This window comes from Strix uralensis, chromosome 19 (genome assembly GCF_047716275.1).
Source record: "Strix uralensis isolate ZFMK-TIS-50842 chromosome 19, bStrUra1, whole genome shotgun sequence".
NCBI classification, from domain to species: domain Eukaryota; kingdom Metazoa; phylum Chordata; class Aves; order Strigiformes; family Strigidae; genus Strix; species Strix uralensis.
This window is the reverse complement of record NC_133990.1, coordinates 17,009,591-17,021,283: the sequence shown is the minus strand read 5'-3', so window position 1 is coordinate 17,021,283 and position 11,693 is coordinate 17,009,591. Positions and strand designations below refer to the sequence as shown.

At 52.2% G+C, this 11,693-nt stretch overlaps 1 protein-coding gene across 1 annotated transcript; it reads right to left on the bottom strand.

Moving 5' to 3' along the window:
• Positions 1-433: 433 nt before the first annotated feature.
• LRRC45 (leucine rich repeat containing 45) lies at positions 434-11,653 on the bottom strand. The gene is made up of 17 exons (XM_074889691.1): positions 11,433-11,653; positions 10,754-10,815; positions 9,811-9,881; positions 9,367-9,545; positions 8,529-8,657; positions 7,888-8,000; positions 7,328-7,386; positions 7,146-7,223; positions 6,054-6,189; positions 5,713-5,790; positions 5,433-5,544; positions 5,190-5,260; positions 4,226-4,318; positions 3,550-3,642; positions 2,451-2,624; positions 2,209-2,356; positions 434-1,798 (listed from the first exon to the last, which is right to left on the bottom strand). Exons 1-17 carry the CDS (start codon positions 11,650-11,652, stop codon positions 1,602-1,604), a joined length of 2,013 nt encoding a protein of 670 aa, XP_074745792.1. The 5' UTR covers position 11,653; the 3' UTR covers positions 434-1,601.
• Positions 11,654-11,693: the final 40 nt, after the last annotated feature.

The window sequence follows — 11,693 nt, the reverse complement described above, 5'->3', positions numbered from 1 at the left end:
GCCCGCTGCCCCCGCGCGGCGGGACAGGCCGTGGCGCCGGGGGTCCCGCCGGGGGTCCCGCCCGCTCCAGGGCGAAGCTGCACAGACGCGCCACCCCCTTCTGCCCCGACCTGCGAGGAACGAGGCGCAGCAGCGAAAATCCTGCATGAGGGCGGCTTTGGACACCGCCCCCTCCGCCCCCGAGATCGCTCGGGCGGCGGCACCGGCTCCGCTCCTCCCTCACCGGCGCCCCGCAGCCACTGACCCCCTGGGTCTCACCCCGGGCTCGCTCCTCTCCCTGGGACCAGGTTCCCAGCTTTTACCGCGGTTCTGAGCCGACACCCCCAGCCACACTTCGCTCGCCCACCCATAACAGCCTTTTAGGGCCGGTAAAGTCCAGCAGCATCTTCGTGGCAGTAACGCAGCAGCGGTCAAACACCCAGCTGGTCCAGTGTTATGGCAAAATGCAAAAGCTCTTTATTAAAAGAAAAGAGCAAAACCAAATACAAAAAAAATCATGAACACAAACCAACCAGTCCACACAGCAAGTCTCTTCTTCCAGGTGCCCCCAGGCTCCCTAAGCGGAGGCTCTCACACCGCTGCCCTGACAGACTCAGACCCTCACATCCCTCCCCTTCCCTGTGCCACGACAGCACTTGGGGTGCCAGGAAAAGGAAGCACCTTCTCCCCTTTGTGCTCTGAGAATTTACTCTGCAGCAGCAACTCAGAAGCATCGCTCCTCCCCGGGGTAAGGCCCAGAACACAGCTCTTGGCTCCAGGACCCCGAGGAGCCAGCAGGACAGTTTTGCCCCTTGGCGTAGTGCAATGGAACCCTGTTGCATTTTGGCCACAAGAACTGCAGCCGCGGGCTGCAGCTCACAGTGAGGAAGCGCAGACACTGACCCCCGACACCCGCCTCTCCGTGCCAGGCGGTGTTGGAGAGCCTGGAGCCACGGCAAAGCCGAGCTGTCCCCAGGACAGGGACCGCCACTGCATAGCTGTCCCCTCGCACACCCGACCAGATGCAAGGAACACCCGTCGTCTGCCCATCGCTGCAGCCAGAGCCACGGCGCGGCAGGGTGACGAGCCAAGGTGAGACCACTCAGCCACTGCTTCCATCTGTATGCACTGGATACAAAAGCACAGGTAAGATCTGGTGTTTCCAGCAGCTTTGGGACCCCGTGAACAAAGTAAACAGTTCTCACCTACAGGAAACCGCCAACAGTGCTACCTGTCCTTCACCAGGTTTCACTGTGAACAGCCCCAGCACCCAAACAAATGCTCCAGAAGGACAGGGAACATACAGCCCGTGGTAACAGCACAGTGTACCGACAGACCGGCACTGTATAAAGGGACACAGAAACTACTTCAAATGCTGCAGCAGTGCAGGGGAAGGGCTCCACATCATGAACTCAGACCCACGAGCCTCTGTCCCAGCCCTGGGTGGTTCTTTCCTCCTTTATGCGGTTGTGAACAAGATTTCTGAAGAACAATTTTCTGTGTTTGCAACACTTCATGTCACCCCACTCTGACAGAACTGTCCCACTTAGAAAGAAGGGGCTGTACCTGAGCTGTTCACCCTTCTCCTGACAGCAGGTATCTGGATTCTTTAAGCCACGCTCTCATTTCCTAGAACTGTGGGTTCCCAAGGGGGAGCCCTGCACATATGCCATGATGGCATTCTGCAAGAAACTTGCCCGCTGGGCCTCTTCTTCCCTCATCCTGGAGATGTCAGCCTCTTTCACTCTCAGCTTCTCCAGCAGCATAGAGATTTCACCTTCTTTGTCCAGCAGTGCCTCACGGTGATTACTTGATAGGGCTGTGAAAGAAGAGCACCATTAGTAAAGAAAATGAGGGCGTCCCTAGAATAAACAGGAACAACACGTTATAGGCACAGCCAAAGGCAGGGGAAGCAGGACCATCAACAGGCACACAAGAGAAGCTGCGGGCAACAGCCTGAGAGGTTTTGCACAGATGAGATGTTACACCTCATTGTGCAGGAAATCCAAACATTTTGCTTGCTGTGCAGCTTTGGGTAGCTATGGGAGTCTTGGTCTCTCTAAAACGACAACAAGAATCCCTGCAAATACATCAGGACGGAGGGTACAACTCACGGTTGTACGCACAGGCAGGAAGCACTGTCGTCACCACCTGTAAGCGTAGCTCAGTTCCAGGCCCACTGTGGAGTAACTCAGCGTTACCCTTTGAGAAGATGAAAGGATCCATCACCTTTCAGCTGTCTCTCCAGAGCTGCAATCTTCTCTCTGAGCCCATCCTGTGCTGCACGTTCAGCCTGCAGGTGTCCAATCTGCTCCTGTAATTCCACCTTCACTTTATTCACCTCCATCACTTTCTCCTCTTCCTTACTGTTCAGGTCCTGACACACAAAGACAAATCCATGAATAACCAAACCACTTCAGCAACTTGTTCTGCCCCTGTGGTGACCGTAGCTCTGCTCCAGCCCAAGTTACCTGCTGAAGCTCCTCCAGGCGCCTTCTGAGCCCATCAGCCTGCAGGCTCAACTGACTGGCTTTGGCTTGGGCCTCAGCAACCATCTGTTTTTGCTTAAAGCAGCAGTTCTGAGCTTCGTCCCGTGACTCGGTCATCAGCCTCAGCTTCTCTTCTAGGTGTTCTAGTCGTTGCTGCTGTAAGACACAATGGAAAATAAAAAGACATCAGTCCCATTCCATCCCTGCTAAGGGATTCTCTCCTTTTTGTTCCCAACACAATGAACCCTTGGTTGAGTCAACGGGCACTCACGAACAAGCACAGGACTTTGCTGTAACAGATAGGGCACTTCTCCCCTGCGTTCAGGAGTGAATTTAAGCTGCTGTTGCCAGGGAAAACATTCTGGTGGAGATGCTGCAACGCCCAGCTCACTCGCTGAGAAAGAGAGACATGTCCCTGGTACAAGCACCAATGCCACTGCCAGCATTTACAGCTCATGCTCTATCTTCACTTCCTCCATATCCCAAACGGGTCCGAAACGCCGCTGCACGCAGCCGAGCAACCGCCGTGTCCCACCACAAACACACACGGCAGCTTTTATATGTCTGTAACTCAGTAAAGCATTTTCTTTTGTGTAAGTAAACATTCTAAGTTTTGGTGTATTTTCCTCGTCCCTTGTTCTCTTTCACAGGGTATTGACTTCATTGCTGTTTTCACAAAGTTCAACTCTACAGTGACTTTTTTTATCCAGCAGCAGTAGCCACCTGCAGAAATTCCTCTGAGTCCAGAGAAACAGGAGCAGCCCACGAAAGCTGCTGTTAAACAGAAGGATCAACATCTGGCTGTTAGCGTCAGAAGTTGGCCACTTAAATGAAATCCGCTACGACAATATCCAGATCAATCGTGTTCCTACTGGAAAGCACAGCGCAGGTGGGGATAGTGGTTACATTCTGGAGACAATTCAAAGCAGACTTTCAAGACTCCTTCCTCAAGACCATTCACAAGCCAGTGAAACCCAGAGCGGGGAGTTACGCAGCAGTTCCCGAGACAACAACATAGGCTAGGCAGCCAAACCCACTCCTTCCCACAGAGGCAGGGCCCACAGACAGGCCTTGTCCTTACCTCCTCCAACCGCGCCTGATTCCGGACTTTTATTAACTCCTCCTCTGCCTGGCCTCGCTCACTGAGTGCAGCTGCTTTGACTTGGCTCAGCTCCTGCCACAGAAACACCAAAGATAGTTCCAGACAGAGAAGCTGCATCACTGCAACGCTGATCAGAAAACATGAGCAGCTTCCAGTCGCAGGCTACAATGTCACACAGCTGTGTCTCACCCAGGGGCAGGGAAAACAAACCCAGATTACATATCTTCTCTCACCCCGAGATCATCATCTAAATTCAGTGAGAATTTCAGTTATATAAGGGCAAGTAATGGGTGAAGCTTCCCAAAGACAGGGGAATAGGAGAAGACAGCACTGGATCTAGCTGGGGGAGCAGGTAAGGAGAAATACACTGCACTACTTGGGACCACATGGGAAACCTGTGGAGTCAAATCCTGGGAAGAATCTAACCATGTTCCATGGAACCTTTACTTTTATCCAATCAGAATCTACAGGTTTCCCTTTGAAACCTTCTCCTTCCTTAGTCCAAAGCAGTAAAAATAATTTTAGCTGGTAAACTGCTGTTTTCTGTTCCTCCCTACAGCACCTGACAATCTTTACACAGGTCAGCAATGGAAGCCTCCGCGGAGCTCCCCTGGCCGCCATCTCCTGCCACCACGATCTGAGCATCCACCCTCACCTCCTCCAGAGCTGCCCTCACGGCCTCCAGCCGCTGGATCCTGTCCTGCATGGAACGTTCGCTGGCCTCCATGTGCTGCGTCATATGATCCACCTGCAGAGCAGCAGAAACCATTTCAGCAAGTCCCGGGAGCCACTCCTGTCTCCAGCAGCACGAGAAAGAGCATCCTCTCACTGACCCACCTACCACCAGAGAAAAACTCCTACCTCCCTCAGAGCTCCGCTAGGAAACTGTAATGGAGATAGAATCTGTCCTCTAGAAACTGGGAACTTTAGACAGGGATCCCTTCCAGGCCAAGATGAAAGATGCAGAGTCCAAGCTCTCATCTTCAAGTGGTATGAAACACCAGAGATTCATTTTCTAGTTGTCATGTGGCTAAAATCTTCCTGGCCTACATCTTCTTACGAGATTTCAAAATCTTCAGAGAAATCTACTGGTATAATTTTATTGTTGAGAGATTTCACACCTCAATAAACACTCCAAAGAGAGCTGATCACAGCCTCTTGTCCTGTCCAGGCTCAGAGAATCCCCCTGAAATAAGAGAAGGAACTAGCAAGCTGAACCCCATTAAAGGACTGGTCATATATAGCACGTATGCCTCAATCTCCTCTGTTTCTGCACCTTTATTTCAGTGAGCACGACGAGACTGCTCATTCATCATTACCTCCACGCACAGCACAACTGACACAGGGCCAGCTCCAAGCCTCTTCTGCACAATCATGGACTGCCCTGGCCCATGCTCTTGCAAGCTACAAAAATCTCACTGGCTGGTAGAATCTCTTGTGATCTCTTCAGCCAGGCTTTGCTGGTAGAAATGGCCTATTATTCCCAGTGTAAGTCTGAGTCCACTAATTTTTAAACTTGTTTAAGAGCAGCTGTCAGCAAACAATGACTTCCAGTGATGTCTGTATGTCAGGACCAGAGAGAGACTAACTGCAGGATGCTGCAGAAATCCCGTTCTTACCTCTTTTACCCGAAGGGATTCCATGTCTTCAAGGCTTTGTTTAAATCTTCTCTTCTCCATTTCCAGGCGTTCTGCAGATTAAAAGCAGGCGTATCCCAATTCCAGCACTCCTGCTACGCAGGCTGTATTTACATTCTATCGCAAACTCTTCCACCCCTTCTCCTTGGCTGCCGTGCACTCTTGACTCACAGCCAGTAACCCCAACCCGCAGCATCCCTGAGCTGTTTCTGCTCCTCCACTCACCCTCCGCCTGCACAGCCCGCAGCTTCAGCTCTGCTGTTGTGTTGGTCAAGTCTTGTTTCACCTGGAATAGCTGATCCTGCTGAACTTTACACTTCTTCTCCAACTCATCCACCTAGAAGGAAATTACCACCACAAAGGATTTTCTTTTCCTATTAGCAGAGAAAGTTGGCTGTACAGAACGCTGAGCAGAGACATAAACAAGGATCAAAGGAGAGGACTCACAGAGCAGAAGTAAACAGTGTCCAAGTTCTGCTTCTCTGCCTTGGACTTGCTTTCCTACCTGGTTTCTTAGCAGCAGATTTTTCTCACTGGCAGCAGACAGGTCACGCAAAAGCTTGCCTTCCCGATCAGCACCTTCCTGCAAACAGAATCAAACTTAAGAACCTGTACTCACCCTAGATCTTGCACCTCCAACCAAGACCACACCCAACTGAATCCAACCCACCCCACAAACACCACGGCTCCTCTCCACACCTAGCACTCGCCTAATTTACACAAGAATTTTTGTTAACCCACTAAAAACCATGCTTGCCTATCCCATCCAGCATCCCCCAAATCTACACAAACCAGGTATGACCTGGAATCCTGCTCTCAAACCTAACTAGGACTTATCCAGCTCACCTGCCTTTGCTGCTGGAGCTCCGTAAAGTGGTGCTCAGCCATGCTGGTTTGTTCCTGTTTTGTGGCATTCAGTAGCTCTCCCAAATTGTGAACCTTCTGCTCAGACAGAGCCAGGGCAGCTTCAGTCATCTGCAGCCTATACAGAGAAACACTTTCCAGAGTCCTTTCTGAGGGAGACACCTCCAGTGAGCTCTCCGCGCCACATGGTGCAAGATGTTAACACGTATTTGGCCATGGATGAAATCAGGCTAGCTAAATGAGGCATTTTTTGCCCCTGGGAAAAGGACACCCAACAGCCTCTGCAGACAGTGAGTGACCTAGGACGTCTCAGAGCCTGGTGTTCTGGTACCCCACTGTATTTTCCCTGTGTTCTCTTCCATGAGTGGTTTTCCCGGCCTGGACCCCTCCAGGATTTGCCCACTCTCACAGGAGAGCAAAGCTGGCTCTTTTATACCACTGCAGGGTTGTTTAAAACCAAGGACAGAGTTTTAAACACAGGTAGCAGAAGCAGTTTGCTTACTGTGTACATGGGGGACACGTCCACGCTGAGGCACAGTGCAGTGACACCACCTTCACCTGACAGAACCGAGCGAGCCGGGCTCCTCAGCGTCTGAGGTGTAAGCGCCGTCCCGTGTGCTTGGCTCCACACAACCCAACACTGCCCCGGGCACTTCCCCTCCCCTGGCTGTTCCCAAGCACAGGACCCTGCTGCTCGGGCTCCTCCCCATCTGCAGCAGCTCTCAGAGGACACGGCCAACTGTCAGGGCAGGCAGGAACAGACTCTGCCCAGGCTGTAAACTGGACAAGGAACATACCCCCATCCCATCCCCACAATCCTTTTTTTTTCCTTTTCACCCTCTGTAATTCATTTGCTCTTACACCAACGCACTTTAATTTTACTTAGAAGTAGGCTAAATATCTAGCGTGGCAAACCCAAAGGCCTGATCTGACTGTAATTTTGGGATATTACTGTAGAACTAAGCAAAATAGTAAGCCAGTCACTCTACAAGATTATCCCCCTTCTCAACAGCTCTGCTCAGCGCTGCCTACACAGCACAACAGCGGCAAGGCTATGGCTTCCCTCCTCCGTACTTGGCTTTCAGCGAATTCATGATAGAGTGCTGCTCATCCAATGCTTCCTGCAGCTGGCTGACTCGTGCTGCAGACTTCCTGCATTTGGGGGTGGGAAAAAAAAAAGGGTGTAATTTCTGCCAGAAAACAGAGGGCCCAATTCTGCTATGAAAGAGCAGAAAGCACTCAGAAATTCAACTCACCTGCTGCTCCTGGCTATTTCTTCTCTCTGCTTGTCTATAGTGTCCATCAAATCCAAGAACTGTGAACAAGGCAAACATCAGTGAGAAAACGAACTGCATCAGCTCAAAGCACTGACATTTCTCATCTTTCTCTTCCTAGAGACAGCTGAAGACAGGCCAAGCCACTGCTGAAAGCAAGGAAACTGGAGGTTGGGCAGGTTCATTAGGACCGTCAGCTGTAGGGACTCTGCACCATTAGGCATCAGGAAGAAAACACTCATATTTCTAGCTTTTCACCACTTGGAAAATGTCAAACCAGTTGCAAAAGAAGAACCAAAAGCACAAATATGGGTGAAAAAAAATCACCAACTCTCCTCCAGAATCCAGACTGAATACGTTCAGCAGGGTATGTGTCCATACCCACGCTGTTGTGGATTTGATTCCTGGGCAGCCTATCTCAGAGGAAGGACCCAATTTGCTCAACCATGCTGTGTGCCCACCCATAAAGGTGCACAATAATCCAGTCACTGAGTGTTTCACAGGGACACCAAGGGAAACTGCCCACATGCCAGACTGCTGACCTGCTTGGTCTTCTCATCCTTCAGACTCAAAACCTCCTTGCTGAGTATGTACGTTCGATTCTGGGTCTCGCTCAGGATGGTCTGACGGTCCTGGTTGTGATCCACGGCTTGTTCTGATGCAGAGAGAGCAGGAGAGCATGCACATGTTTCTAAAGCAACAGAACAGCAAGCACTGCTGGAAGAGAGAGACTCAGGATGACACCTGGCCATCAGAAGCAGCTGGACAGTAGCCCTTCCCAGGCTGGCCCACGCAGACAGACCGCTCTCACCATACAGACACTGGAGAGAGCAGAGTCCACGGGGTAACCAACACCCGGCCACAGGAGAGCAACCCCTTCCGCTGGGGGTAGAACAACCACAGAGGACGTGCTGCATTAGCCATATCCAAACCTGGCTACTAGAGGCAAGCTAGAGCCCCAAGTTCTCCCACGTTCACATGGCATAGTCATCTCTAATTCAATCCAAATTCTTTTTTTCCTCTTGCTGGTAAAAGTGACACCTCCAACCTGACCCGCCCTCATTAAAGGGCAAGAGGGGAGGAGGGACAGCTCTCTTCTGGAGCAGCCAGTGCCCTGTATCCCTCAAGTGTTGAAATGGGAATGGAGTTACTGATTCCTTCCTGTGCAACGAATACTACTTACCCACAGCTTTCAGGATGTCACTGGGAACGTTGTTCCCAGCCAGCTCCAGCCTCTTCAGGGTCTTGTTGCTGTGCAGGCAGTTCAGCAGAGCTCGGCCACCCAGAAGTCCAATATTATTCCAACGCAAATCTGTACAGAAAGCAAGCTTTCACCCTGGTGGTCACAACTCTGCTGAAAAACACAGGGCCCAGGAGAAACCATGCTCCGTATACATCTACAAGCAGGGCTAACTAATCCCAGATGGTCTCAGCACAAACACAGGGGAACACTGCCTCCCTTTTCAAGATGAATGAGAGGGAGGGAGAATGACAGACAAAGCAGGAAAGGCAAGGATGAATCTTAAGCGCAGTAACGTGCAGGAAGGCACCTGTGTTCAAAAGGTGCACAAGTCTGCCCCTCGCATTTTCAGCCCATGAGCCTTCCCTTCCACAACCACAACCTGTGGATGAGAAAGAGCTGGCACCAAGAGCCACACTTTCCTGAAGGAAATTCTGACAAATTTCCTTACTAAGGACAAAGTAAGTGTGAAGTAAGTCTCAGAGTCTGGCACGAGGTATGCCAACAAATGGGAACGAACCCATTCCCTCCTCCACTAAGAACAGTTCTGCTCCAAGCACACAACTTTCATCTGCAGGTTTGGTTTGAGATTGCAATTACAACTCCCGCTCTCCAAAGGCCACGGGGCTGCCCCTGCTCCCTGCACAAAGCACTCCAGACTGACAGGGACTGGGAACAACACTGACCAGCTGGCAGAGATGGGGGCAGGCTGCAACGAACCTGAAGAAACATGTGTGTGCATGCACGCATGTGTAGGTGGGCAAAGAACTAGACACCTTACCCAGCTCCTGAAGGCTGGCGTTTTGTTTCAGCGCCATGGCCAGCTCTCCAGCTCCCTGATGGTTGATCTGGTTATTGCGCAGATCTAGCTGCTGGAGAGAGTTGTTGGCTCCCAGCCCTTGGCAGAAAAAGGAGAAGCCCTCCTCCCACGCACCAAGGCTGTTCCATTCCAAGATTAGGCTAGGGAAAATCAGACAGGATTGGAGTTCATGGAGTTAACAGAGAGTTGCAACACCCAGCTCCACTTACAGACTCAGTTTCCAAGAGCAGGACACTGCTAGGGCCCCGCATCCTCCAAAAGGACACCTCCAGTTCTCACTCCTTCACAAGAAAGGGCATTACTTGACATTCCCCCTATCCCAAGGAAACACACCCTCAACCCTTTTCTAATGTCATGCTCCATCTGGCAGCAATAACAGAAAGAGGCGTAGATACAGTTTTTTACCTCCTGATGGATTTGTTCTGCCTAAGAAGTTTTCCCAAAGCCTCAGCTCCCAGGGTTCGCAGGTTATTTCCCTGAAACAAAAGTCCCAGGTGATCAGTAGACTGGGCCCTGTCCCCAGGCAGCCATCCCACCCAGCCCTACCAGGTGCACCCCTGCTGTAATGCTGATTTCAGTCTGTCAGGATGGTCTGAGTAACGTTTCTTTCACATACTGGCCAGCTTTCCAGAAAAGGAAAGACCCCAGAGGAACAGTGGGTACATGTACCGCTGGTCTCGTGAGGCACTGTGACTGAGAGCTCACAAAAATCACAGGATAGCACAGGATCAGCACGGCCCACGATGGGATGGAAAATGCTCATTCTAGATAAGCGGAACCATTTCAACACACTTTTTTTAATAAAGTGCTCAGCTAGCACCAGCACAGAAGAAGGGTGTGATGCAGTTTAGGACTGTAGATTCAAGGGCACAGCTACATGCTAGGGGAATACAGAAAGTCATGCTCGCAGCAGAGTGATCATCGCATCTGAAAGTGGATGCTTAGTTCTGAGCCCCAGGCTAGCAGAAACACACTGGCGAGCTGGACAAACTCTACAGAAGCACAAGACAAACATCTTAATAACTGACTAGTACAGAAACCCAGAGAAACCCTGCATATGCCTCATCTGACCAAGCAGCAACTGACAAAAGATATACAGCAGTAACTTCCTATCAAAACAGAGTAACTGAATAAAAACAGACAAAGGTGAGCTGCAAAGTAACTTTGGAAAGCCATGATGTTGTGTTAAGGAGGCAAGGACTGAGACACCTGAGAACAAGAACTTTACAGCAGTGCACAACTACTAGAACAATCCTGCACCAGGACTGCCTGCTTCTAACTCTGATTAAGCTTGTGCTCCTATTTCCTTCCCCACCTCTTTGTCTTAATTTTATTCAAACAGACTCACCTTCAGATCCAAAGATTTGACTGTGGTGTTGGAGCAAAGACCGTGTAACAGAAGTTTTACACCTGAGTAAAAAAAAAAGAACAACCCACTGTTATTTCATATGTGTAACCCCCTGAGATGGAAGAGAAAGCATCCTTTCAAACAGCCAGCTCAGAAAACACGGCTGTGATAAAACATATGACTTTGTAAGCGGCCACTGCTGCTGGAAAGTGTGAGTCTGAACTTTCCGGGCAAGAGATTTTTTAAGTATTTTCAGAGAAACAGGTGCCTGGGTAGAGAACCGCAGCTCACCCCATGCGGCCTCCTGCTGCAGCTCTGAAAATGGACCAGACGCTTCCCGGTACCTGACCCCGCTCGCGCGGCAGGGACCGAGCGGAGGCTCACCCCGTTCGACGCTCGCTGGATCTAACGACCGAGGACTAGCTCTGGCAGTTATTGCCGGAACCCCCCCGCCGCCACCGGTCCCGCCTGTTCCAGGCCGAAAGAGCAGCCGCACGCTGCGCGGCCCCACCGCGGGGTTCGTGACCAGCCTCAGCGCCCGCCGCCCGCTCGCGGACCCGCCGTGAGGCCGCTGCTGCCGCCGCCGGGCTCCGCCGGGCCTGCGCGCGTCCCCACCCGGCGTGAGGGGGGAGGCGGCCCCCGCCCGGCCCGGGGAAGCCGCCGCGGGCCCCGCGCCCACCTTCCTCGCTCAGGCCGCAGTCGCCGAGCGCCAGCGCGGAGAAGGGCGCGGCGCCGGGCAGCAGCCGGGCCAGGGCGCCGCAGGTCTCCAGCGAGAGGCTGAGCGCCGCCAGGTCGAGGCGGGCGGCGCCGCGGCCCCGCGGCCCCCGCAGCCGCCGCAGCACCGGCTCCTGGGGGGCGGCGCAGAGGCGCACGTAGCCCCGCCGGAACTCCTCCATCATGGCGGCCGCGGGGGCGCGCGGCGATGACGTCAGCGGGGCGG